Genomic DNA, 27,228 nt, shown 5'->3' on the forward strand with positions numbered 1-27,228 from the left:
TATGGTCTTATAGTTCTTATAGTTTGGTTATACAGTTGTAACTAATCTTGGGACTTGGGGAACGCTTGTAAGACTGTTCACCAGAGAGCCAGAAGATGCCAGCAGGCTCTCCCTGTTACATGTGGCAGCAAGTCTCTTTAGGAAATACAGCCACACAGTTTCTCTCCAGCCCCTCTGCAGGGCCCCTGGGAGTCTGCTGTCAGCTTCTGCAGTCTCGGGAGCAGTATCTCGGTGGCCGGTGCTGGTGGATTCCTGCTGTCCGAGATAATAAAACCATCACAATTAGCAGCTTGTAGAGAAGCATGTAAGCAGATCAGCCCAGTCTCCGCAGTTAAGTTAGAGCATAATAAATCCAAACCGTGACCGAGCTCAGTCATTTCCTTCCCAGCTCTCTTCTCTCGGCCATCGCATACAGTGACTCCAGATCAGTCGTAGGCACTGCTCGAGCTGTCATCCAGTCCATGTACATAATTGTTTGCATCTTCACAGTATGCACCTCCATGGTACCCTGCTCCGAGTTCCGAATCAGCGCTCGCTCCCCTGCCTGTGCTTCCGAAGTCATCATGGGCCTTGGCTCACTCATCCCACATTGACTCCCCCATCCTCCCCAGAATGGCAGGATTGTCATTTTGAAGAAATGGAGGCATCAAGAAGTTGAGTAACGTGACCGATAGAGGTGGGAGCTGGAGCCCTGGTGCCCTGCTTCCAGCAGAGTGCTGTGTCCGCTGCACCTGATGGCCTCTTGAGGATTCCGTTTCTCCAGTTTTGTTGTGCTTTATTTTGTTTCCTTTTTTAAAGCAAAACTTCACCTCATTACAATAGTTTTACAACCCTTAAATTTTTATGTTCAGTGTTTTTCAAAATCATTTCAGTATTTTGATCCCCAGTTTTTGTTATGATCAGCACACATCTGCTCTTTATCTAACCTTTTTAATTTTGTCCATGACCATCCTACATTGCAGGCTTCTCAACCAGATGAGTTGACCATTGAGGAGCATGAGGTGTTAGAAGTGATTGAAGATGGAGATATGGAAGACTGGGTAAAGGTATATTCCTTTGCTCATATCGCCCCTTCTTGTGACATTTTTAGGAGTTTCTTTTGGTTCTTGTTTTGCCCTGTCCAGATTGTGTGTGCAAACCTATTTTGTCACATGTCTTTTACTCAGGCTCGAAATAAAGTTGGCCAAGTGGGTTATGTGCCAGAAAAGTACCTACAGTTTCCCACCTCGAACAGTCTACTGAGCATGCTGCAGTCCTTGGCTGCTTTGGACAGTCGGTCACACACATCCAGCAATTCCACGGAGGCCGAGCTCGTTTCAGGCAGCCTCAACGGAGATGCCAGTGGTAAAGACCGAAACAAGGCACTCTTTATTTGGTCACATTTGGCCTAAGCAGTATTGCCCTGGAGTCAGCCTTCAGTGGGTTAAAAAGCAAAACTTTATTCCTGTTCTATGTTTTCTGTTACTTGGTCACATTTATCCTGTACAGTAGAACCCTGAAGTAGATCTTCAGTGAGTAAAAGAACGACAGCTGTACTCTTACTCTGTATGATGGCCTTTTGGTTGTCACGTGAGCACAGGGGTGGTGGCGAAAGTAACCTGGCTATCCGTGTCCTTACGCATTTTTCTCCCTTTTGCTACCTAGTCTGTTTCGTGAAAGCACTTTATGACTATGAGGGCCAGACAGATGATGAATTATCCTTTCCTGAGGGAGCAATCATCCGAATCTTGAACAAAGAAAACCAGGACGACGATGGCTTCTGGGAAGGGGAATTCAGCGGGCGGATTGGAGTTTTCCCATCGGTGCTAGTGGAAGAACTTTCAGCCTCAGAAAACGGGGACACTCCTCGGATGAGAGACATGCAGGTACGTGAGAGGGGAGAAAGCTGTCTAAAGAAAATAACCCCCAAGGGGTGGTGGACCCATGCATACGTGGGCTGCAGTCTCAGCCCCGCCTTCCCACGCCAGGCCTCTGTTGCCAGGTTTCTTCAAAACTGAGTTTGGAAAAGTGGGGACTCACCAACCCGGCTCTTGGGTAATGGCCGTATTATACCTCCGTTTGCGCACTTTCTGTGCTCTGAATCAGTTCACCAAAAGGATAAATTGTATATGACATACAAAAGAATGGTTGGGTAGAGAGAAACCAGAGAGGGAATGGATTGTCTCCGCGGTCAGCGTAGGTAGCGAAGACACTGCTCTTTCTGTCCGTCAGTGTCAGAGCCTGCGGCCAGTCCTTTCCGGAAACCTGATGAGCCGCCCGAGCCCCGTTGCACTGATGTGGCTCGAGGCTCAGCTCCTCGTAGCAAAACTTGACTTTTGCAGGCAACCCCTGAATCAGACCTGTCCTAGCAGGCCCGGCAGATCCAGGACCAGAAGGAACATGGCTCTGTACCTTGTTGATGTGACACTGTGACCGCTCAGTCTGACATTGACAAAACCTGGGAAAGTCAGAAATAGCCAGTTACTTTATCTTAACAAAAAAATGGAACTTGTCCCCTTTTTTTTGGTTCTTCACTGGATTTACTGAATTGACCGATTTGGTATGTTTTCAGTAGAACTCTAGAGAATGGTTTGACTTGATGACTGTTTATGATAAACTATGATCAGTAGTGTAATGAGATCTCTGAGAGGAAAAAGTTAAATGCACCACAAAATCGGGTTTGGGGTTGTTACTCTAAGCTCACGTGCTTCTAATGGGGCTGACAAAATTTGTGAATAGTCCTATCCGAGCTGTAGAGAAAAGTGATAGGTCTGACTTAGAGAAGCCGGCTCGCCTCTCCTTCCTGAGATGAGCACCTTGGAACCTCTCTTTCCTTTGTGGCAGATCTCTCCTTCCCCCAAGCCGCCGGGCTCCCTGCCTCCACTGCCGCTCTATGACCAGCCTCCCAGCAGCCCTTACCCCAGCCCAGATAAGAGGAGCTCCCAGTACTTCCCACGCTCTCCCTCAGCAAATGGTAAGGGTTCTCCGGGCCTGGATCTAAATTCTTTTTCATTCAGAAGTCCGCGTGTTCAGCTGAAGGGCAAACAGATCTGCATTAGCATTTTAATTGCTGAACCACAGAAATAAAATGAGCTGCTTGGTTCCCTCCCCTAGACAACAGCTTCCTTGCCGAATCGCCGGGATTCTCGCAGGCGCCAAGGCATACTCCTGAGACCTCATATGGCAAACTGCGACCCGTAAGTCTCTTATCTGGCAGGGTTAAAGAATGCGCAGTTCTTCGAGTTGAAAGTTAAAAACTAATGTCTCCCCATGGCCCCTGTGTTCTGCTGATTCCCCCATGCAAGGGTCAGGTGGGTTAGGGACGGTGAAGAAGAGCTCTGAAAAATGAAGGCTATAGGGGTGCCTGGGTGTGTCAGTAGGTTAAGCTTCCAACTCTCCATTTCAGCTCAGGTCATGATCTCATGGTTCATGGATCGAGCCCCATGTCCTTGGACGTGCCGCTCAGTGGGGAGTCTGCTTGAGGAGTCTCTTCCTGCCCCTCCCCCCACTTGTGCTCTTTCTCTCTCTCTCTCTCTCTCTCTCTCTCAAATAAATAAATCTTTTTAAAAAATGAAGGCTGTAAAAATCAACACATCTTGGAAGGTCTAGTCTACACTGGCAGTGGTGAGATAGCTATAAAAGTGTATTTAAATTATAGCAAGCTCTGTGAGCATTAAAGTGGTCTAATTATGAAACAGAAGCACTTTTTTTTTCCAGCAAGCATTTATTGAGAACCTATTTTCCGGGCTTATATTTGGCCTCTTTTGAAGAACAGAAATGAAATGAGATCACTTCATGCCTTTTTGTGGTTTAAGAGCTTCTATTCTCAAGGAGAATCTACTCTTACAAATGATCACCTCTGCTCACCCTTCACTCCGTGCCATCGACTCCTTCCCCTGCCTCACTGTGAAACAGCTCCAGGGTCATAATTTTCCCACGCTCATCCAGTGCCTTTATTTTCCTTGAACTGCTTATCAGCATTTGACACCATTCCTAGAACCACTCACTTCTGCGGGCTTCGTCCATTCAGACATGGATTGAGTGCCTTGTTAAAGACTTTGGTGCTTTATCCTAAATGTAATAGGAAGCCGTTGCAAAGTTGTAAGCAGGACAGTGACGTAACTGGTTTTGCATTTTTGAAACATTGCTTTGGCAGCTAAGTACGAATGAATGGAAGGTGGTAGAATGGACATGGGGAGCCATTTGGCTGGAGCAGTGGTCCAAGCAAGAGGGGATGGCAGCATAGACTGCTGGGTATGAGTGGGAATGGGGAGAAGCGGGCCAGTTTGTGCCACAGTCCTTTCCTGGTTTGCTTTCTGCTCTCCGGCCCTTTCTTTTTCATTGACCTGTACGGCCTTCTCTGCTGATGCTTCTCAGGGTCTGTCCATGGGCTGCTTCTCCCGATGTCCTTGAACTCACTCTCCCTGTGCAGTCTCCATCAGCTCCCACAGCTTTGATAACCATTTACTTACTGACAGCTGCCAGACTTAAAACTGCCAATCCAGTCTCTTCCCTGAGTTTCAGCCTTGGGGACATCTCAGTGTATATATACCAGAGCCCCAAACTCAGCAACAACGAGTTAATTATCCTCCCTCCCAGACCTCGCCTGGCTTGGTGAGTGGAACCTCCATTCTCCCACTGCTCTGGCATCACTCTTGATAGCTCCCTGGCCCTGCCTCCCACAGAGTCGTCACCAAATCCTGCCAGACTGACCTTAGAGACAGCTGTCAAACTCTCTTTTTCTCTCCTCCCCCCCCACCAGTGCCTAGGTCAGGCTAACATCAACTCTCACTTGACTACAGGAGCTTCCTAAATTGTCTTCTTACCTATACTCTTGCCCACCCCCGCCCTTTTCTCCAGGCTGCTATCCGAGTCTGCTACTGCTCCACAGACTCCTCTTTGCCTACGGAGTAAGGCTCAGATTTCTTAACACAGCTTTATGAGGCCCTTCATGACTTCACCCCAGGCCACCTCTCTAGTCTACCTCTTGCAGCTCTCCTTCCAAGACAGGTGGAAAGGTTTTCAGTTCTCCAAGCATCGCTCTCTCTGGGTTCCACCTCCAGGCTTTTGCTTTGGATGAGGCTTTTAGGGCTACAGTGACTCATGCCCGTGAAGCTTTCAGCCGAGGCAAGCACCTGATTTGTAGGTTACACATTTCATCGGAACAGTAACTCCTTGGTGTGGGAAATAGTGAGAATTACTTTGGAAGCACATGCTTTCATGATCAGAGCATTTGAGACCCCTGGGGTGCCCATGATTGTGGATAAATGACCTGTTGGGATGTGGACGCTTCCAGTACTGACTCAGGAAGCTGACGGACGATCCTGTGTTTGTTTGCTGCTCAGGTCCGGGCAGCTCCCCCTCCACCTACACAGAACCACCGAAGGCCAGCAGAGAAGATCGAGGACGTAGAAATCACACTGGTGTGATGATGGGTCTGCCCATCCGTTACCGCTACAATCAAGGCCGGGCTTGGTGTTTGGCCGTTCTTGTTCTTTAGGCACCTTTGCATGATGATGACTCTTGAACGGAGCAGAAACAAGGAGGATTATGTGACTGGGTGGCCTGGTGGACTCCTCCCACATTTTGAATATTTTGTGCCTTTTTTTGTTGTCATTTTCTATGTCATCTCTCCTACCATAGCACAAATCCTGGTGGGCCCTAGAAGCAGAGGGGGACAGCCCTCATGCCTATCAGTGGTCCATTTTTATATGAGACTCAAGACCAGGCCTCATTCAGGGCACAGTCACAGAGAAACCGATCACGTGCACTCGTACAGTATATTACTGTGGCCACAAGGATGTGGCAGAGATCCTCGTCTTTCTTCAGGTGGCTTTTGCTCGTCTGACTGAGCTTAATCAGATCATGTTGGCTACATAAGGAACTAGAAGGAGGGATTTCAGGAGAGGCTGGCTCCTCCCCACAATTAGTCCCCAGACTGAGAAAGTGAGACCTTATTGGAAAAAAGTGGACTGCCCTGAGTTTATCGCCAATTGCATTAACGCACATCTCTTCCACAACTAACAGATTTAAAACAGTAACAGTGTCCTTTGTATTAATATTTACGCCATTCCTTTAGTGTTAGTGGAGCTAATATGGAGGGGCTGAACTAACAGCCAAATCTCGTCCATCACGTAGACTAACAGGAAGGAGGCTGCGGCTGGCACAGAAATGGAGCTTCCAGATCTGAAACGAGCCGATTTAATGTTCTTTTTGTATTTGGGTATTTTTCGTCTTAATTATTGCAGCATATATTCTTCTGACCAGTATCTTTAGAATCTGAATGTCTAGATAAATTGGGGACACACACTTGCCTTGTCGAGCTTCTCTCCTGGGGAGGCCCCTCGCCTTGGTTTATTCCCAAGCCGGTGCCCAAGCCCGGCCAGCCAGCCGGGGGCTGCTCCAGACCGGCGGCCAACCCCCTGCAGAAGGTACAGCTTCCCAGGCCCCCCTGACCTGACCTTTCCGTGGGAGGAAGAACCTGTGGGTCATGGAGGAAACCGGCTTCCTATGAAAAAGGACCGAAGGATTGCACGGCGCGCACAAGTGCAGACTGACAAGGGAAAGACGAGTCCTCCGTGTCACAGGGAGAGCCCAGGGTCGCGCTCTGCACAGGCCAGCGAGCTCACGGCCGCAGGGGCCCAGAGGAGGCCTCTGTTGGCGCTCCGCCTCCCGTGGAAAATCGGGGGGGGGGGGGGGGGGGGGGGAGGGGAGCCGAACCTACGGACAAGGGGATGTTGCCGCTTGCTTTTTTTTTTTTTTTTTTAAGAAAACAAATTTGCAGAATTCAATCTAAAAGTTGTATTATGCTTTGAAAACTCCATCCCTCCTAAGAATCTTTAAAAACTTGAAATGCTTGCCAAATGTCCCCATGGGATTTTTGACCAAAAGTCAGGTTATAGCTGAAGAAACCTTCAGTTAGTCGTCTGATCACGTCAGTGACAACACCCGGTGACGAGTCTTCTCTGTGATTTGGGGGTTTTGTTTTGTTTTTTGCATTTCTTAACCTGTTGATCTATTTGAGGTCTTTTTGTGTTTATCAAACTTATTCTTAAGTTTAAAAAAGAAATTAAAAGGGTGGCTTTTTTAAGATTTTAAAGTTCTCTGACATGTTAAAAATCTTCAAAGCACTTTAAACAATCTTCCAAGTGCTTAAATCAGGCAGTTTTCGCTACCCAGTTTTGTCTTCTCTCTTTAGCTAGCCAAATTGTCCTTGAATCTGGATTTTCCACATTCTCAGAGAGTTATTTGAAATCTTTTGTTATATTTTAAAATATTTTTTGGAAGAGCTGCTAATTTTATTTAAAAAAAAAAAAAACACACAAAAGTTGTAAAAATATGCCTCCTTTTTAAAAAGAACCTCTCCCTCCAGGACATGTAACCCAGCATCACAGCGCACAGGGCCGGGCTCGGAGGGAGTGCCTCTGCGCCGATGTGCTTTCTCTACAGTGGCTGTAAAAAGTTTGTATTTATTATGTATAAAATGTTGAATAATAAAAAAAAAATGGAATTACGTTTTCTAAGTTTCCGTATAAAAAGATTTGGGTAAACAGACCTTTCCAAATAGACAGTGCTTTTTATAAAGACATTCCTAGGCCTTCCTTTTTTAAACCAAAAAACAGATACAGAGAGGGGGAAATAAATTCCCAGTTAAAGACTGAGGCCCTCTGGCTGCCAACCAGCCACACTGAGGACCAGGGCTCTGTCTGTTCGGGGAGGGACCCCACGGCCCTTCTTCCCAGAGCTGGGTATGTGCGGTATGTATTCTTCCAGACTTTTTCTGTGCATGAAACGTTTATACACGTACATGTTGCCTTTTAGTATACATGGGATTATATATGTAGGTTTCCCTCATTCTTTTTGAAGGCTGTCTTCCATTCCATGGTTTGGATACATCCTAATTTAAGCCTGCTGTAGTGATAGACGTTTAAGTTGTCTCCATCCATTCGCAGTTAGAAAGTTGAAAACAACATCTTTGTACATCATTCTTTATAAATTTGTTCAGTAAAAATATTGGTAAATTCCTAAATATGTAATTTGAGCGTCAGTAAGCTATATGAGCATTTAATTTTGATTGGTTTTGGCAAATTGGCCTCCGGAATGATTGTTTCTGTTGACACTCCCACCAGCAGCTTGAGAGACGACAGCATGGACTGTGGAGTCAGAAGGTCAGAGTTAAATCCTGGCTCCCACTTGACAGCGGTGGGAACCGAGCCTCCACATCCTCCTGGGGACCTGAGGATGACACTGGGGATCCAAGGAGGTCCATCGAGGCTGCAGGCCCAGGTGTTAGCACCAGCGTGTTGTCACCTCCCCACCTTCTGTGACCTTCCCGTCGCAGCCGGGGTCCTTGCTGTCCTCCAGTCCCACGGCCACACAAGGCTGTCGAGAGAAGGAATGCTTCACAGACACAAGGGAAGGTGTACGTTGAATACCACGTTTGAGACTGCTGTTGGCATCAGAGGCTTAGTCTGTGACCAGGGGACAGAGTTAAACTACCTGCCCCACCCCAGCGTCACAGCTAAATCTTGGCCTCCTCCTTCAAAGGAACTAACTAAAACAATGACCATAGATTCACAGCACCTCACCGCGATCCTTTCCTCTCTGACCTCTGACCCCCACCCCCAAGCCAGACAGAGAGGCAAGTAGGAGAATGTCCTCGGCTTTGGCCCTGCCACCACCTGGTGGACAACCTTCCCCTCTGGGCTGCTGCGTGGCCAGCTTTGAAAGGAGTGGAATGAGATGATTTCCAAGGGTTTCTCCAACCCTATGTTGTAGGTAAGCTCCGTTCCTAGACACAGTGAAAACACACGAAGAGGTCACAGTATTTCAGAGCAGACTGACACACAGACTTCGCGGGATGGCCAGAAATCGATCATTCAAGCACTGGACCCTCCCGCCTCTGCCACCCCGCCCCCCGGAGAAAGCAAACCCTCCTCTGGATTGTGCTCACATCCCAGGCTGTTCTAGTCCCTCGCTGCCCGAGGCCACAGCTCTGCGTTACGGAGCCAATCACTGCCCGACCTGAGTGGCTTTACAACAAAATCTCACTGCTCTGAATCTTTGTGTTTATTTTGTTCACTACAAAGAGGTTTTTCATGACAAAAATACAAGCAAGTTATAGAAATTTTAGTTTAGAAGAGAGCATTGTAATTTGTCCTGAAATCCGACAACTTGACGCAAGCAGTGTAAGTTTCCTCCTAGACTCTGTCACTGTGGGTCTGCCAAGAGCCCTGCGAGTGCCAAAGAGCGTCTTGTTCCCGGACCATTTTCCCCTGGTCCTACGGGCCAAGAAAACGAACGAAGTACTTCTGCCATGTCTGTTTCCGAGAGCTCTGGTCTGGGAATATTCTGGAGTGTTCTCCTGACACAACAGAAAGGAACCCACAAATAGGGTTCACACCCCTTCCACACTGTGTGCTAAACACCTAAGCGGCCTTCTTGTTCTCGTCACCCCTTTGCTTCTGTGAGGGGTGGGGGACGAGCCTGGTCAGAAGGCCGCCTGATTAGCTGTGGCCTGGCTCACCCCTTCGCCTGTCTGGGCCTTGCTTTCCTCATCTGTAAAGTGGGAATGAGAAGGCGATACCAATGTCCTGAAATCCAGGAGGATCAACTGAAATAATGTGCAGAGAAGATGAAAATATTTTTGACCAGTAGAAGTGTGTCCAGAGGAAGAAAACAGCCTGTACCCAGATGTGGTACGCTGACTCGCCACAGATGGGGCCACACCCGGTGCCACCAGGGTTCTTCCGGAGAACTTAAGGGCCAGGACCACCTCTATTCAATCGTGTTGAATATTGAATTCAAACTGCCCCAGGTCTTGCTCTGGGCGCTGGAGACATAAATGACTCAGATCTCCTCTCTGTCATCAAGGGGCTCAGATCTGGTGAGGGTGACTCAGGAACAGCAGACTCCAGCTAAGGTGTGTCTTCAGGGAGAAGACCAAGGGCGGCAAGAGCCCAGAACAAGGGCTTCTGTCGTTTCTCCCTGTCACCTCTCAGGCTCACTAGGGCCTGAATGGGCAGGGCAGACAGAGGAGGCAGTACTCGGGCCTGCAGAACGGCCCCAGGGAAGAGCTGTGTCACCTGGGCCCCAGAGCTGTGCGGCTGAAAGTCTCACAGGTGAGGAAACACCCCCCCCCCCAAGAAGACACTGTGATTTGCCCACAGTCTCTCAGGCAGACCACTGGGAGCAGAACCTAGAACTGGGTGTCCAGACCGGGCCAGCCCCTCTCTGCAGAACCTGAGGGCAGTCTTCAGAAAAGAGGGCGTCCTTGTTCTTATCCCAGCTCTGCTGGGTGACGCTGCGCGAGACCCTGGCCCCTCTCTGGGCTTCAGCCCGCGTGCACACCAAGGGAAAGACCATTCCCGTTTTGACATTAGAGACCTGAACTCAGGCAGCCCGAGTACCTGAGGACTGAAAACCTGGAAGGTATGCAGACGTGAAAGGCAGAGGATAACGAAGGTTTTTGGCCCCAGGGCTCTATCCTCCCCCCTCTACACAGGGAACTTCAAAGGCTCGATGGAGGGGCAGCCTCCCCGGCTGGCTGTCCGGAGCTCTTCCCCTGCTCAGTCTTTGCCAGCCCCTCTTCCTCCACACCCACCCTTCCCTGGAATGCTCTGGCCTGTCGCTGGCCCTTCCAGACTTGCTCCCCCAGGAAGCAGTCCTTCCAAGTAAGTTGAGGTGTGCATGTGCTCTCTGAGGTGAAGCAACTGCACCCCGAGGGGTGCCGTCAGATTGGCCCCAGGAGGAAGGGAAGGTTTACGGGAGCAGAGGGCTTGCTGTCCCTGGAGTTGAGTCCGACATTTCTGAACACCTTTTCTGGATTATCTAAGCAGCCTTCACTGCAGTCCTGCTCCGAGTGGTATAGCCGGTAACGGCCCCCCGGAATCTAGTTCACCTCCCGCTCGTGGCCCTGCGTGTCCCGCACTTCGGGGGACACTGACCATAGTCCTAGGCAGCCAGAGCCCAGAATGGAAAACAGAGAGGCTGCAGGGAGCGATTTAGGAAAGACACAGAGCTAGAATCCCCCACAGCAGTGGGGGCAGGGCACGTGCCACTTGGGCACGGAGGGTCGGGGAGGACGGCCTGCAGCCCTGCATAATCGGGGGCCCAGATTCTCAAAACGTTATTTTGTTGATGTGCTGTATGGTGACTAATAAAACAAAAATTATTTTTTAAAAAAACTGTCAAATCAAACAAAAAAAAATAAAAATAAAAACAACAAAAACCGCAAGTATAATAGACACAATCCAGCTGTGCCGGGTGTGATCTCACAATACTTAATCTGAGCGGCAATTTCATCACCTAAAGAGAAACTACCTCCCAGCCACACTGCAGGAAAAATGCAGGGCACTGTGCCGGACCCCGAACGCTTGGTAATCGGGGCTCCTGGAAGCACCCGGTCTCCAGACGTGAATCCCAGGAGACTGGAGACTGGCTCAGCAGACGCTAAGCAGCTGGTGACTCCTGGTGGCCACTGGGAGCCAGGACAAGAGGGCTGGGCCTCCAGGGCTCAGGCTGGAAAGTACTGGACTCCTAGCATCTTCAGCTGTTAGACTTGCTGAGTCAGCCATTTAACAGACATTTCCCGAGGCGCTCTCTGGGCCTAATCCCGGGAATTACTGTTCCCATCCTGCCCTCTTCCACGAGCTCCCCGACTGAAAATGGACGGAAGGAGACACAAAGAGGAACACAAGGGGAGAGGAGGCCCCTCGCCAGCCTGGTAAGTGAGGGAAGGCTCTCAGTGAGAGGATCCCCGAAGGACGAATTTGAGTTGGGGGCTGGGAGGGAAGAACATTCTGGGCAGAGAGAAAATCAATGTGCGAAACACATTCAGAGTAGCAAGGAAATGAAAATGCAGCTGAGGTCAGCGGGCTCACTCCTGAGGGCTTTGGATTTAATGCCAAGAAGCTTCTCTGCAGGCAGCCTGGGAACTTCAAAGGGTTGTATCTGTGACCATGACACCTTAGAAAGTCACTCTGGCCCGGGCAAGAGGGGCCGGCGGTGCAGCGAGTTTAAAGTTAGACACAATGGCTCCAGCCCCTGGTGCCGGAGGATGTGGGGCACGAGGGGAAGAGACACTTACGTCGGGGAGATGATGTCCAGGAGGCAGCTGGGTATGTCACCTAGAGCTCAGGGGACAGCGGGGCCAAGAGCGGTGGTGATGGGAGAGTGAGCAGAGTGTGGCCTGGCCGTTTAATCAACATGCGGCCTTGGGCCGTGCCAGGAGCTGCACGGATACTAACACGCGGAGTCCCTACGATAAATTCTGAGGTGACCACTATTTTTTTTTTTTTTAAAGAGAGGGGGAGGGAGAAAGCGTGAATGAGAAGGGGGGAGAGGGGCAGCGAGAGGGGGAATGAATCTCGGGCAGACTCTGCTGAGCGCGGAGCCTGACACGGGGCTCCATCTCAGAACCCCAAGATCACGACCCGAGTGGAAACCAAGAGTCGGACGCCTAACGGACTGTGCCACGCAGGCGTCCTCTGCGGTGAGTACTATTATTTGCCCCTTTCACAGGGGGGAAACTAAGGCACAAAGCCGTTAAGGAACCTGCTTGAAATCACCCAGCTACTAAATAGTGGGCTGGGAACGGCTTCCAAAGCCCGGAAATGGCAGTGAGCCCCGAGGGAGACTTTGTAAGGTGACAAAGAAGGAAACTGAGAATTCTAGAGTGAAGGCTTTGAATCTCGGACGAGCAGCGCTCCACAGTAAGGTCCCGTCACTCGGGGACAGAAGGCCCTTCTGCTGTCTTGTGACTGGCGAAGGCTGTCCTGCTGATGACTCCTCCGTGCCCGAGGCTGACAAGGGAAGTGGGGTGCCCAGGCTCGGCCCCGCTGCGTCTGCCTTGTACTCCACAGGCTTGTGGTGCCTGCCTAAGTGAAGCCCCAACCCAGGCCCAGCCCACGGCTGCCCTCCCCAACACACAGACCCACACAGGCTGTTCCCCACCCGTTCTGGGCCCTACCTCTGGAGCAAGAACGTGCCCCCATCTTAGGCAGGCCTGGTGTACTAAGTACTTGACATCACTCTCTGGTTTGTTAGGACCCTCTCCACCAGAGCCCCTCGGGGCTGCTCCCCGTGCTCCCTTCCTTGGAACTCCCAACGCCCCTCCACAGCCTCAGTCTACCCTGGGTGCCTGACATAGGAGGGCCCAAGGTGTTGGCCTCTGGACCAGCTTGGACCAAGGGTGAAATTCCCATGGCCCCAAGAGCCACTGCCCTTTGCTGCCTGTGAGCCTTTCTTCATGCTGTCTCCTCAGACGCGAACAGCACTGAGGCCAGACTGGCTCTGCCCCAGCTCTGTGCAGGAGGAGGAAGGGGGCCAAGCCCGGGTGTCGTCGTACCACCAGCCCAAAGGCCTCTGCTACCTGAATGCTGCAAAGAGGCAAGCAGACACCAGTTTAGATGCAATTTTTTTTTTCAGTTTTGTCAAAGAAAGTGAGAAATCAGAGATTAAAAAAAAAAAGAAAACACCAAAAAAATAGTGTCATTCCCCACACACACACACACTTTTTTTTTCAACAGACAGGCCAGGTCCTGCCAGGCCTTATTCCCCATGAAATGCCCCAAGGCCACCCCCATCTCCCACCCCACTTGCTCTGGAGGCCTGTGAGCAGTGGGAAGCTGTCCTCGGGCTTCGGGCTTCGGCATGGCACTAGTGCCAGAGCACAGCCTTCCTGGCCTGCTCCGCGCTCACCACATGGCTCCCCGAGGGGCACCAGGCCACGGCGTTGACGGCAGTGCTGAGGAGAGGGAGGGACAGGCTTCAGGGAGGCATCAGAAGCCAGGCCTGCAGCCTGGGTTCTGCCCCTGGTTACTGGAACCGGGCAGTCTGAGGCTCCGTCTGAGCCTGCTGCCTCCCCTGTAAAATGGGCTCACAGAGCTGTGCACACACGCGGGAAAGCACCTTGTGAACTAAGAAGGGCTTGGGGGGAGCCAGGGGGGCTGAAGGTGTGGGGACAAGAGCTGGGGGCTCCAGGGTCCCAAGCATGTCAGAACCTGGAACTGGCTGAGCAGCACTGGGGCCGGGGCTGGGGGAGGGGTGGGCGGGGGGGGCCACGCTCACCAGTGGGGTCCCCGCAGACTACCCTCCAGCTTCCCGGTGTCTACATTCCAGATGTAAAGGGCTCCGTCCCAGGAACCTGCCAGCGCATAGCTTCTGTCCGGGCTGCAGGGGCCACAGCAGAGCAAGCAGGAGACGATCAGAGGTGAGGACACACCCATGCAGACAGAGACGCGGACACGCAGACACGGACATACACGGCCAGGTGCGGCACACTCAGGCAGAGGCACGTGCGCTCACAGACACACCTGAACACGGCTTTGGTCCAGTCGGAACCACACCTGAAGCCATCAGCCCTGAGGACAGACAGAATCGGGGTCAGAATGAACGCGGCCGCCAGTCCCTGCCCTCAGCCAGCAGCTTCCAGAGCTCCCTCTCTCCGTCAAGAGCTTGGGGCACCTCAGCAGGCCCTGGTCCAGAAGGGCCTCCAGGATGGGTCCCCTACTGACAGGCCCCGAAGGGCCCTTAACAAGGGACGAGAGGCCCAGCTGCCCCGGCCAAAGCCGCAGCGTCAGTGGGCACAGGCTGGTACCTGAACGCCTGGCGGATGTTGCTGACACGAAGGTCAATGACCTTGAGTGTGTCATCTCGGGAACAGCTGAGCAGATGCAGCTGGTCGTGGCTGAGGTTCAGGGAGGTGACCCGGCCCTGCACAGGGATGACCTGGGTGCAGCAGGGGACCCTGAGGAGCAGAGACAGAGGTAGGGATGAGGAACTGGCCACCGAGGCCACTCCTGACAGGTTACCGAAGTCAAGAGGTGCCCCCAGGTCTCAGATGACCGGGGCCAGGGCTGACGCGGACTAAACTTCTCTCTCCCACTGCAGCCAGCCCCTGCCACAGGAACTGAGCCAGCCTCTGACTAGACGCTGGGGCCTCGAAACCCCTGGTCACTAAAATAAGTGCTTGACAGAAAACAGTGAGAGTTGCCATTAACCATGTGAGAGCGAGCAACAGGCTTCCAGCAACAGCCCCGCACGCCTGGAAGGAGGCGCTGCAGACAGGCCTGGCACTGGCTTTCACGAATCATCCAAGCCCAGTGCGGGGCTCTAGACTGAAAACACAATTAAATCTGCTGTTTCCTTTGATTAAAAAGTGGGAACTACGTAGAAAAGGGGGCTCCTCCATTTTGGTTGGCAAGGCCCAGGCCAAGTCCAGCAGCTGGACCAAGAACCACTAAAACGGTACCACTGGTCCCCAGAGGCAGCAGAGCCTTCACGGGGCCACACCGAGCACAGAGAGGCCACCACAGCCGCACTCCCTGAGGTGCCTCCATGGCTCCATAGCCAGAGAAAGGGACGAGAACACAGGAAGCCTGTCCCCGTGCCTCCACCACCCACAGCCCATGCCTGTCACCTGCTGTCCCAGAACCGGATCTTCTGGTCATTGTGGCCACTAATGATGACATGGTCCCCACACACCACATCATTACAGTAGGAAAGGACATTGATGGTCCTGGAGCCTGGGGACCAAGGAGCAGAGCCCAAGCCTCAGAAAAAGGTTGTGGAAACCATCCCGCAGGACATATGGAGAAGCCGAGGTCCAGAAGCCCCAGAGGGGTAAGTATCCTCCCCAAACTAGAACCCAGGTCCCCTGCTTCCCAGCCCAAAGCCTGAAGTCACCAAGACACCAGGCAGAAAGCACCGATGAGGGGTAGAGAAGGAGAGGCCTCGGGAGGTTTCACCCCAAATGCCTGTGAATCTTAGAGCCATTCCCAGAGAACATGCTGAGGTATTCTTGACCTGGCTTGGGGGTGCCAACAGGTAGGGAGGGGGAGGTAGGGGCTGGGCCTCACAGTAGGCGCGGCCGAGGTCCCACTCCTTCACTGTCCGGTCTCGGCTTCCAGTCACCGCCTGGTGCCTTGTTAGCTTGAATTTGGCAGCCGTCACCTTGTCTGTGTGTCCAGACAGTGTTTCCTGCCCCCCCCATCCCAGGTATGGATCAAGGCCGTGGCCAAGACTCCATAACACCCCCTTCAGGGCCCAAGGCATGACCCCTGACCCCCAGGGCTGCCTCCTCAGTCAGACCTTACCTTGGACTGTACCTCTCCCACCTTCCAGAGCTGGGCGGCCTGATTGTAAGTAGCTGCTAATACCTGTGAGCCCTGGAGAGATGGAAGGGGAAGGGAAAGGCCCTGAACCTGGCCCCGGACAGGAGCAACGTCCCTCAGGCCAGACAGCTGGGGCGGGGGCTGCCTTAGAGCCCCAATCATCCAGGCAGGCAGAGCATGCAGGCCCAGGGAAGGCTTGTGTAGCAGCCAGAGGGACAGAGTCTAGGACATCCATGATGTTCCCTTATGTCTCAGAGCCCCCACCTGCCCAGTGTGGAGACTGGGGCGTGGGAGGGACACACCAGGGGCATCACATGTCACTGAGGCTAAGTCCCCTCACCGAAGGGTCGAAGTCCACACTGGTGATGCTGCCAGCAGCTCCTTCGAGGGTTTGGTTGGCCTCCAGACGACCTGGAGGGACCGGGAAAAAGACAGGCGAAATGAAGTCACTAACCTCATGAAAAGGAAGAGCTGAGATCAGTCTCTCCCAAGCCGGAGGAAAGAATTCTGGGGGCCTGGCCTGGAGCCTGCACCTTCCCAAACTGCCAGCAGGGGGCTCCAGGGGGCAGCGGATCATCTCACAGGGCGCCAGGACCAGAGAGAAGGGACTGTCCCTAGGTCACCCAGCAAGCCAGGGCCAACCCTTTCTCGAGGAAGCCTCCAGGAAATGACTGACTCCCCAGCACACCCGCCTCTCCAAGCACAGGGTAGATAGTGAACACTCAGCTCCTGAGTTCTGAGAGCTCAAGGGATACCAGAAAAGGTCACCTGGTGGACCCCAGGGACCTGTTTCTCAAGGGCCTATCCCCGCAGGATCTAATGAGAAGGGACCCCCACTTCCCCTAACAGGGACCATCTGACCTGGGCCCTCCCCATCCTGCAGACCTAGGTCCCAGCCGGTGGGAGGCTCAGCCCAGAACTCCTGCCAAGGGGTCATCTGGCCACGGCCCACAAAATGTGACATGTGAAGAAACACAAACTGATCTAAGACCTTTGCCCAACAAGGAGCAAGCTGAGGGTGGGCTCTGGAGAGAAAGCACTAGGTTGGCCCACAGAGGAGAAATCCTCACCTCCCACAACATTCCAGAGGTGGATGAGGCGGTCAGCCCCTCCGGTGGCCAGGAGGCTGCTATTGGGGCCAAAACAAACAGCATTGACCTCGGAGAGGTGGGCGTCCTATGGGAAAAAGGGAGGTTGGGGCCTCGGGTCCTCCCCACAGGCGCCCCTCTGCGCACACTCACAGGCTCTCTCACACGCACCCGCACACATCAGGTCTCCTCAGCCCTGCGGCAGCCTCCCGCTCCACTTCCCATAGTGCCCTGCCTGGCCTCCTGACCTCCCTCTCCAGTCCATCCCGCGTTACTAAGTGCCGAGAGGCTTCTACCACTGGCTGGGAAAGACAACTTGTGCCCTAGTGGAGGGGCCCAGCGTCGCTTCCCTGGCCTCCCTGGACCACCCTGGGGCTCACGCCGCATGCATGCGGCAGCCCCTCCCTTACCAGCACATCCTGAACCTGGCTAGGAGGCTGGGCAGCCACACACACAGGGATGCTCTGGTATCGCTGCTCAGGAGCTCCCCCAATGGAGTGGCCTCTCCTCTTCTTGAAACTGGGTGGGGGGCAGGTGTTAGGAAGGCATTTGACACAGGAGTCTCATGCCCCTGAGGCGGCAGCAATAGAAAGCAGACAAGCAAGGCGGCAGCACATGCCCAGAGGAGCAGCGAGCTTGTTCCCAGCCCGGCCTCTGACCCCAGGGGTCAGGGTGAAGGTGGGAGGAGCACAGAGGCAGGGGAGAGTCGGTGGATGGGAGCAACCTTGGGCTGGGGTTTCAGTCCTAGCCTTGCTGCCACTTGGCTCTGGGACCCTGAACAAGTCCTGACACATCTGAGCCTATTTCCCCACTGAGTGGTAGTCCCTATCCAGGCTCAGGTTGGAGATCTTCGTCCCCTGTGAGGACCATGGATGAGGGACAGAGCGTGGAGGATAGCCAGGCAGGCCTGGAAACGAGGGAAAGGAGGTCTGGGAGAGACAGCAGAGATTCAGACAGACAGCTGGGCAACACAGAGAAGGACAGAGCGAGACATACGCGGACCAAGCCTGGACTGCAGAAGCCCGACACGGGCCTCCAAGGGGCCGAAACCCTTCACACCCATGTGGGTGCACGCACACACTTACTCCAGAAGCTCCTTCACCACATCCACACAGCGGGAGAGCGTCAAGGAGGTGGCAGAGGCAGATCTGGGGTAGAATTAAGAGAGATGTGCTAAGGGACTGGCCGGTGGGTGTGCAGGCAGCCGCCATCCATCCCTACACCTGCTGGGGACCCTGAGGCTCACAGGCCTGTGAGCCTGGGCCAGGAACTTGGCTCCTCCAAGAGCAGGAGAGCGGGACGACCCACAGCAGGCCCAGGAAGGTGGAGGCGGGGAGGGATTCGGAAATAAAGTCTCCCACGGTTTCCACCATGACAGTAAGAACTGCCTCGCCACCCAAGTGCCCCCCAACAAAAGTTCTGGGGAGGCTGAGCTGGGGCATATGAGGGAGAGGGCGAAGGTGCCCTCAGGCTGGAATAGCGCAAGGCTGGGGGATGGAGGGAGGTTAAACCTAGGCCTGCTGAGTGACCTCAAAAAAGCCCAGAAGAGGATGTGTCCTGGGATGACCTGGCCCACCAGGGCTGCCAAGGACTTTGGGGAGCAGTATCTCATGCCCTCCCCAAAGTTCTTTCACTGCCCCCAGGCCTGGACAGCAGTGACCTGCAAGGAAGGGCTCAAAGAGAAGCCTTCAAGTTGGTGAATGGAGCAGGGGGTGGGGGGCCACTTCAATGACAGACAAATGGCGATGAATGGGGGAGCCTGAGGGGAGGGGCCCTCAAGGACTGAAGCCCCAATCCATGTGCTTCAGAAGCGTGTGAGAGCTCACATTTATACCTGCTCACATGTTCACACACACACATGCCTGTGACAGGTGAGTCCTGGGCCTTGCCCACAGTTCCCTCCTGGTGACACCCTTTCACCAGACTGACACCCCACCCCCAGAGCTCTGGTCCTGAGAAGAAGAGAAAGAGGCCTTGACACTGGAGACCAGACCTGTCCTGGGAGGTCTGAGCTGTACTGCAGCCTCTCCCCAAACTCCTCTCAGCCCAAGAGCTGGGCCCAAGGCCCTAGAAAAAGACTCTAGAGTGGGGCCCAGCTCAGAGCTCTGGGATGGTCCTCACCTGAAGGGCCTCTTCCACTTCTCACCAGCCTCACTCTTCAGGGATAGGGGCTCAGCAGTCAGGGCCAGAGCCTCGGCCTCCTCTCTGATCCCATCGGCTATGGTGTTTGGGCTCCTGGGAGAGGGAGTGAAACTCGGGAAGCTCAAGAGACCAGCCCCTCCCTGCCTCCAGAGCACCGCACAGTGAAGAGGGGTCTGTGTGGGCGCACGGGTGGCGGGTAGGGGTACCGGGTCCTACCACCACTCGAGTCTGCACGTGTCCTGTGGGCTCAGTGTACCCGGGGGCCTCGTGTGGACAGGTGGGGCGGGGTAGAACTGTAGGCAGAGGCCAGAGAAAAGGGCGCCCGAGAGCACGCGGGGCACACCGGTCAGGGGAGGCTGGGCGGGCAGGGCTGGACGCATCCCCACGCTTACTCGCTGATGCTCACTGTCCGCTTGGCAGCCTTCTTTAGCTCCAAGGTCATCCGCGCCTGCTTGGCCCTGGGGGTAGAGAAGCATCCAGAGTGCCGGACCGGCCCGACGCTACTCGGGACGCGGAGGTGAAGCGCGGATCGTGCCCTCCCCACCAGGGGCGCGGCGCTCGCGTCTCCGAGGGGCGGGGCCGAGTGCGCTCACTTCTCCTGGCGCTCGAGGCGCAGGTTGCGCTCGGCGGCGGCGCGCGCCTTGCGCTGCACGAGCCGCTCCAGCAGGTCGCGCGCCTCCTCCTCCAGCCTGCGCAGGGCCGCCTCCAGGAGCCTGGCGCGCGCGCGCAGCGCCTCGTAGGCCGCCCGCTGCGCTCCGTTCAGCGCCCGCTGTGCGTCCACTTGCCGCGTCTGCTGCGCCCGCGCCTCCTGCAGCTCCGCCACGCGGCCCCCCAGAGCCGCCAGCCTGCAGGAGGGGGACTGTGCGTCACCGCCCGGCGGGAGCCGGTCTCAGACGTGGGACAGACTTGCCCCTTCCACGCGGTCGGCGGGTGGCTAAGCCAAGTCTCCAACCAGCGACGTGGGGAGAGCTCTCGGGCCGTGCTGGAGACACGCAGGAGCACCCGGTTCCCCCTTCCCCCGGCAGAGATGGCCCGAGCCACCCAGAGATGGGCGCGCCCCCCCCTCGCACTGGCCCGAGCCTCACCTGCTTTGCTGTTCCTCCAGCGTCGACTCCAAGGCGCCCAGCGCAGCGCTCTGCTCCACCGCCTGGTAGGCCATCTGGGGGGCCAGGGGCCAGAAGGTGGGCGGGAGCGCCTCCGTAGGGCTCCCACCGCGCCTCCTGCCCCTCCCCGGCCTCCTGGAACAGAGTCTGTACTCCACCCACCCGCCCTTTTCCTGAACAGAAAGCAGCCGTCCAGACGGGTTTAGGACCTGCACAGGAACGCCCTGCTCTTTTTGTGGACCGATGGAAGGGCCTTGGGCTCTGGAGTCTAACACCTGAGTTTCAGTGCTGGCAGTGCCACTTATTTTCTGTGACCCCGGGGTAGTCATTTAACCTCTGGGAACCTGCTGTTTCCTCACCTGTGAAGTGGGAATGATAGTACTCGCTTCACAGGGTAATGCAGAATTATTAGAAGGAGTAATATTTCAGATAATAGCAAACGTTTACATAGCACATGTGTGTCGTGCCCTGTTCTGAGCGCTACACACATACTAACTTGTAATCACCTTAACAACAGCATGAGGTAGGTACTGCCATTTTCCCCGTTTTACAGACGAGGACAGTGGCACAGACAGCTTAAGTGTCTTGACAAAGTTACACAGCTAAGTGGCAGGCCACTTAACAGGAAGCTTCAACTACAGGACAGGTCTACAGGAAGGGTTCCAGGGATGTGGGCTCTGTTCCCCGCGTCTCTAACCCTGGCCTACCCAAGCATAGATCCAGAGAGCAACCAGGAGCCCTAAGCAGAGGCACAGGGCAAGAAGAATGGTGGGCTCTGGGAGCATAGAGGCCAGGCTGAATACTGGAGCTGCCCCCAGCCCAGGAGTGGGGGTGAGGGTCACCTCATCAGGCCCCTGCCTCACTCAGCAATCCTTCAACCAAGAGCTGGGGAAGCCACGGAGAGGAAGGTCAAGTCCCGCTGTTTAGAGCTGAGGGGTCCGTGGAAGAGACAGACCTCAGGCAAAAGAGTTCCTACCAGTGTGACGAGAGGAACATGAGGAAATAACCAAGGTTGGGGCTCTGGTCGCTAACGTGTTCCTGTGTTCTTTCTCACACGGGCTGGTGAGGGACGGGTTGAGGAGCGAGGCCAGTGCTGCGCAGCTGCCCTGACACATCTCCCTGCGCGAGTGTCCTGCGCATCCAGCTGGCCCAACTCATAACGTCTGTCGGTCCTTCCGCCGCTGAGCAATCTGACCTCCACTCCTGCTTCCTTGCCTGTCATTTACTTTCATTGATATTCTCTTATTCAGTATTTTGGGGAAGCTTTTCAAAATCCAAATAATAGTGATGGAAAACAGATTAGTGGTTGCAGGGGTAGGGATGGTTGGGGGAGAGGGGTGAGTTGTGGCCAAAAAGGGTAGCAAGAGGGAGATCTTTGTGGTGATGAAATCGTGCTGTATATTGCCGGTCCCACAAATCTACACAGGGGAACAACATGACAAATATATGCACATCTCGTACCAATATCAGTTTCCTGATTGTGTGTACATAAGAAGTAGCCAGTCTTTGCAACTTCCTGTGATCTCTGATGTCCCCCAAAAAGCTAAAATAATAGTAATGATACATGCTTGTTGCGATATGTGAAACAGTACTAAGAATTAAAGAAAAAGCCCCTCCCCATCCCCTGGCTTACCCAGTGGGAACTGACTGGTGTGTGTCTGAGGAAGTGCCAGGGAGGAAGTGCTGAGGGCAGGGGGTTTGTGGAAGTGTCCCAGACAAAGGGGACCGTGAGTTCAGAGACAGGGAGAGTAGCAGGAAGTGCAACAGGAGGCCGGAGAACTCCACTGGGAAGGCTAAAGGGCTCTGGAAGATGTATCCGAAACTGACAATGGGAGAGATGGTGAAGGGGCTTTCACTTCTCTAGTCGATGGGCTTCTGTTCACATGCATGTATGTCTGTATTGTCTTTTTGAAGGGAGATCTTTTTGTTATTAAATTATATCACTCTGGGGGCGCCTGGCTGGCTCAGTTGATAGAGCATGGGATTCTCAATCTCAGGGTCTTGAGTTCAAGCCCCACATTGGGCATGGAGGCTCCTTTAAAATATGTGTGTGTGTGTGTGTGTGTGTGTGTGTGTGTGTGTGTGTATACATACGTACATACATATCTCTCTTTCTCTCTCATTGTGAGTGCTGTATGGAGAATGGATGGGAGTGCCAAGGGAGGGGTCATCCAGGAAGAGAGGAGGGTAACTTGGGCCAGGCCAACGGAGAGTGGATGGATTTGGAGGCAGGATCCATGAGCTGATGACTACTAGCTCAGGGTGAAGGGCTGAGAGGGACCAGAGGTGCCCCGTGGTTTCCAGCCCAGTGACTACCAGTTGGGGTGAAGGGTCTACCTCATCCATCATTTAGTCTACAAATATTCATTAGCATGGACTGTGGAGACAGACCCCAGGGATAAGTGGAAGCAAAGCAAGGGCATCCCAGGCCTTGGGGATCTCACAGCCCAGAAAGTGCCTCAAGTGTCAAGTTGCAACTACAACAAGGGCTCTGAGGGAGAGGCTCTCACTGGGTCCGCAGCCCCATTCGCACACTCGTTGGGCAGGTAAGGTGGCATGCTGTAACCAGGCATGTGTTTATGGCCTATCAGTCTCCTTCACTGGACTGCAAGCTCCATGGGGCCGGGTCTCGTTCTGATCTTGTGCCTTGGACGTGACAATTGTCAATAAATCTTTGTTGAAAGAATGAATGGAGATCACAGAAGGTGGATTCGTGTGGGAAGGAGTTCAAATCCTGGCTCCACTTCTCTACGCCTCAGTTTCCTGCTCTAGAGTTGTGGACGATTAGCTGAAATAATGCTTAGCCCAGCACCTGCAGGAGTCACCTCTCCATGTGCTGCTGGCCACATACTGTGGGGGAGACGGGGGATCTGATTTTAGATATGTTGTCCAAGGACCCCAGCTGACCGAAGAGTGCGGAGCTCAGGAGAGACGGCTAGGCCGGAGACAGGTCCTTGAGGCACAGGAGTCTGCGAACCCACCCAAGCTCCAAGGAACACCCACATTTAAAGGGAGGAGGAAAGGAACCAGAGAAGGAAGTTCAGAAGCAACCGCTACAGAAAAGAGAAGAAAAGCAGGACACTGTGTTGAAACTGCAGCCAAGAGACACGGCGGGGTGGGGGCAGCGGTGTCAGGCAGAGGTGGCGCACCTGCCGTGGAGGGGGCCGGCTCCCTGTAGTCTGCAAGTGTGCGCTGTGTGTCAGCCGGTGCTAGGCCCCGGGGCTGGGGAGGCAGGCTGTGAACCCAGCAGGCGGGACCAGCCGGAAGGGGGCCTTGGGCACCTCATCCTCCTCTCCGAGCTCTCACCTAACCTCCTCTAGCTGCTGTTGGAGACCACCTCCTCCTGGGCTGCCAGAACCAAGCCAGAGAACACTCTGGCACTGGACTTGGGGAATGTCTCTCATTTGCCGGATCCCTCGGACCACATCCCCTGGCCCCCGGGGGTCCTGGATTCTGGCCCCATGCCATTCTCTCTCAGACCCCTGCCCAGCCTACCTCACCGCAGACCCGCCGGAGCCTCTCCTCCTCCTCTTGCCACTTCACCCTCAGAGTGGTTGGTGACAGGACTTGGTCTGAGTCAGGCTCCGATTCCTCCTCCCTGCCAACCAATAAGAGAGCAGTGTTCATTGTCCCTCCGTTCAGCCACAGGGTGAACACAGAAAGCCTGAAACCAAAACCATGAACTTTCTCCTAAGGAAGGTGGAAGCCAGAAAGCCAGTAGAGGAAAGAGCAAGTCTCCAGAAACTGGAACTGCCCATGACTCTTCTGCTCTGGGATTTCCCCAGGCCTCGGGTTCACTAGCGAGGACCCTCCTTAAGTAGCACCCCCCAGGGGAGCCTGGGTGGCTGTCAGTTGAGCATCTGCCTTCGGCTCCTCATGACCCCAGGGTCCTGGGAGTGAGCCCCACATTGGGCTCCCTGCTCCACGGAACCCTGCTTCTCCCTCTCCCTCTGCCTGCCACTCCCCCTGCGTGTGTGTGTGTGTGTGTGTGTGTGTGTGTACGCACGCGCTCTCTCTCTGTCAAATTAATCTTTATTTAAGAAAGAAAAAAAGCACCACCTCCCAACTCTGAGGCCCAACCCACTCCTGGTTCTCATCTACACTCCCCCTTTGGAATATGTAGCAAGACCCTTTCTGTAGGCCTCAGGTAAGGATCAGGGAGACAAAAAAAGAGGAGGGGAAAAGGCAGGAGTGTGGGGGTGGGAAGGGAAGAGATGAGACAAATGCAGAGATGGACCGAGAAAGGTGGAGAAAGGACATTCTAAGCAGCTGGCTTGGAAGAAGTTTCAAGAGCCCACCTCCTCCCTCCCCTGGGTAGCATTTAAGGGCCAATGAGATGCCAGGGAGAAAATGAAGCCAGCATAGGCAGTGAGGGCAGGGCCCAGGCATAGGCAGCCCATTGTAACGGGGAACACTCATACACTCACCAGGGGCCCTGGAGGGTAGCAGGAGTGACATCATTTGGCTCTGGCTGCAGCTTCTCTGAGATCCGGGCCAGCAACTCAGCCTTCTCTAGGAGATGGTTATCTAGGGGTACAAGAGACAAACACTTTCCAGCGGACTCCAGGCATACCTGTCTGGCTGGGAGGGTTGCAGGAGCCCAAGGCTGCAGAATGGCAGAGCTGCTGTCAGGCTGGGCTCTGCCCTTTGCCTGAGGGTGGTGCCTGTGGGCTCCACCAAGACCTTCAGCCCTGGCACAGCTTCCTCACAGCACCTGCCCACAGGCCCTCCTGGGAAACCTCCTCTCCAGGGGACAGAGAAGGACAACCACTGCAGGGGAAGTAGACGGCTGGCCTCACCGACCACTGTGGGTCCTGAGGGAAGGGGCCGGGGATTGATTCAGCTTTGCCCCAGAGCAAGTCTTTGCCCCAAAGAGTGATGAAATAAACTCAGCTCCACCAGCCTTTCGCCTTTGGCAAATTACTTCCCCTCCAGGGGCTCTAACTTTCTACTCTAAAAAACAATCCTCTCTTTCCCAGGGTTGGGGTAAGGGTCCCCCAAGCCAGAAGAGAAAGTCTTTGAGCAACTATCCAGCAGACCTCCTTGAATTTGGTAGTTTTTGCCACAGACCCTGGAATATCTCCCTCCACCCCCACCACACTCACTTCCTCTTTTCTCACCAGTTCCAGGGTAGGGTGGGGGTGGTAAGCCCAGGCCTAGCTCCTCAGCTCCTTCTCTTCACCCAGTCCCCTGCCTGTCAACTCAACTGAGGTCACTGGCCTAGTTCTCACACAAAACCCCACCCAGCCCCCAGGGCACTGCACTGCCCCCTCCCCCCGCAAATCTAAAGAAGACGCCATTTTGCCCGATTTATGGGTGAAAAATCAGGCTTAGGGATACAACCCACCCAAGACCACAGAGAAGACTGGAGCTTCATTATGTCTGATCTCAGCCCTCTGGGTCTCTCCAGTCCCACAGACTGCAGCTCTTGGGGGACACGGGTGACTTCTCCCTCAACTTGAATGTTCCCAGAGCGGTGGAAAAGTGAGGTTGCCTGGAAGCAGGAGGCTGGCCTCACATCCCGGAGGGAGAGGACCAGCAGCCTGGAGGGTTGCAGGGAAATGGCCCAGGACAAGAGCTGCAAATTCAGTTTGGGGGATGGGGGGGGGGCAGAGATAGTTAAGCAACAGCCAAAATTAGGACCAGTGATGGAGCTGGGGGGATAGTGGTTGTAATCCCCCCCCCCGAAGATCCCCCCACCACCACATGCAACCTCAAATGACCAGAGGCACTTACACAGATGCACACCTGTTCACCCTGGCTTGAACTGCCATACCCACACCTGACCAGCCCCCACCCCAGACACCTGAGTATGACTTCATGGGCTCAGCCAGCAGCCTGGAGCCCCGTTTCTCCCTCAGGCTGGGATTGCCCAAGCACAGCGGTGCTCCAAAAACCTGAGCCAGGATCACTTACCAGTGGCAAAGCTGAGTCTGAGCTTCCTCCCTAGCGATTCAGAGTTTAGAAGCAGCTACTCTGAGAGTTCTTTCACTGGGTCACAGGGACCACATGGATTGCCTAGATTGTACCCTGGGAACTGCCCTAGGAGGGGGAAGCATAAGAGACCCTAAAAAACCAACACTAGCTAACAATCCCGTGCCCAGGAAACCCAGACCGGGAGAGATGGGCCCTGACGGGCGAGGAGGGCAGGAGCACCGGGAGGGAGCTGCGTCCTGGAAGGGGCTCTAAGCAGAGGCTGGACGGGAAAGGGCAGGAATGCTGGCTAGTCAGAGGTGGGGCGTAACAGAGGGGCCAGGAGGCCCAAGGAGTCGGAGGCGAGAAGGCTCTTCTGCACGCGGGTCACCACCCGAGGAGCCAGACCGCTCTCTCCCCGCGCCCGGAGCCCGGTCCCCTCCACTGCCATCTTGCGAGGCCCCCGCGGCGCACTCACAGGCCGGCACCAGCTCCAGGAAGAGCGCCTTTTGCGTGCGGTCCCGCTGCCGAAGCTGCCGCACTATGTGGCGTTTCCAGCGGGCGACAGGCACGCCGGGAGCGCCGGGCCCCGCCATAGCCGCTCTCCCGCCCGCACCGCGCGCCGCTCCCGCGGAAGGAGGCGCGACCGGGGCGGGGCCTCGGGGGACTCCGTGACGTCAGGGGGCGGCCGCGGCGGGGACTCCCCGGACCGTACTAAGAGCGTTCGCCTGGGGAGAAAGCCGCGCAAACGTGCGGGGAAGCCGCCCCCGGGGGCTACACCACCCGGACCGCACGAGAAGTCCTCACCTGCGTCGGGGCTCCTATTGCTGGGCGCCGCAGCGAGCCGGGACGCAGGTCGCGACCTCCGGGGCGGCCTCCCCCACGCCT

The 27,228-nt window shown here is 54.7% G+C and overlaps 2 protein-coding genes across 6 annotated transcripts in view; one reads left to right on the forward strand and one right to left on the reverse strand.

Annotated features, from left to right (window-relative positions):
• Nucleotides 1–7,492, forward strand: part of FCHSD2 (FCH and double SH3 domains 2) — a 266,732-nt gene extending 259,240 nt beyond the window's left edge. For 2 of the 3 annotated variants that reach the window (XM_026518037.4, XM_026518038.4), the window contains exons 15-20: nt 963–1,046; nt 1,167–1,344; nt 1,645–1,865; nt 2,824–2,953; nt 3,094–3,176; nt 5,325–7,492. In XM_026518037.4, coding sequence (XP_026373822.1) covers nt 963–1,046; nt 1,167–1,344; nt 1,645–1,865; nt 2,824–2,953; nt 3,094–3,176; nt 5,325–5,408 — 780 coding nt within the window. In that variant the 3' untranslated portion in view covers nt 5,409–7,492. The remainder of the gene's footprint in view (nt 1–962; nt 1,047–1,166; nt 1,345–1,644; nt 1,866–2,823; nt 2,954–3,093; nt 3,177–5,324) is intronic. The other variant, XM_057317025.1, reaches the window with a different exon arrangement.
• ATG16L2 (autophagy related 16 like 2) lies at nt 6,959–27,227 on the reverse strand. Of its 3 annotated transcripts, none has more exons than XM_044390917.3 (18): nt 27,148–27,227; nt 24,855–24,954; nt 23,923–24,025; nt 20,410–20,483; nt 19,918–20,169; nt 19,717–19,782; nt 19,304–19,417; nt 18,268–18,330; nt 17,593–17,701; nt 17,165–17,270; nt 16,435–16,505; nt 16,077–16,148; nt 15,840–15,960; nt 15,401–15,506; nt 14,579–14,728; nt 14,295–14,342; nt 14,050–14,151; nt 6,959–13,726 (listed from the first exon to the last, which is right to left on the reverse strand). In XM_044390917.3, exons 4-18 carry the CDS (start codon nt 20,481–20,483, stop codon nt 13,639–13,641), a joined length of 1,542 nt encoding a protein of 513 aa, XP_044246852.1. In that variant the 5' UTR covers nt 23,923–24,025; nt 24,855–24,954; nt 27,148–27,227; the 3' UTR covers nt 6,959–13,638. The 3 variants fall into 3 exon arrangements, with proteins under 3 accessions (XP_044246852.1, XP_026373818.1, XP_044246853.1); XM_026518033.4 differs by lacking the exon at nt 27,148–27,227 and adding an exon at nt 26,819–26,979; XM_044390918.3 differs by lacking the exon at nt 27,148–27,227 and adding an exon at nt 25,775–25,873.
• Nucleotide 27,228: the final 1 nt, after the last annotated feature.

This window comes from Ursus arctos, unplaced genomic scaffold (genome assembly GCF_023065955.2).
Source record: "Ursus arctos isolate Adak ecotype North America unplaced genomic scaffold, UrsArc2.0 scaffold_22, whole genome shotgun sequence".
Lineage (NCBI taxonomy): Eukaryota > Metazoa > Chordata > Mammalia > Carnivora > Ursidae > Ursus > Ursus arctos.

Bases quoted from the DNA above. Each gene is read 5' to 3' on its own strand.
- ATG16L2 (XM_026518033.4), bottom strand. From the start codon at position 26,936: ATGGCGGGGCCCGGCGCTCCCGGCGTGCCTGTCGCCCGCTGGAAACGC. The intron at 20,170-20,409 runs GTGAGGCTCGGG...CCCCTCCTGCAG, and splicing joins CTGGAGGAACAGCAAAGCAG to GCTGGCGGCTCTGGGGGGCC. The intron at 19,783-19,917 runs GTGAGCGCACTC...CTCTACCCCCAG, and splicing joins CGCCTCGAGCGCCAGGAGAA to GGCCAAGCAGGCGCGGATGA.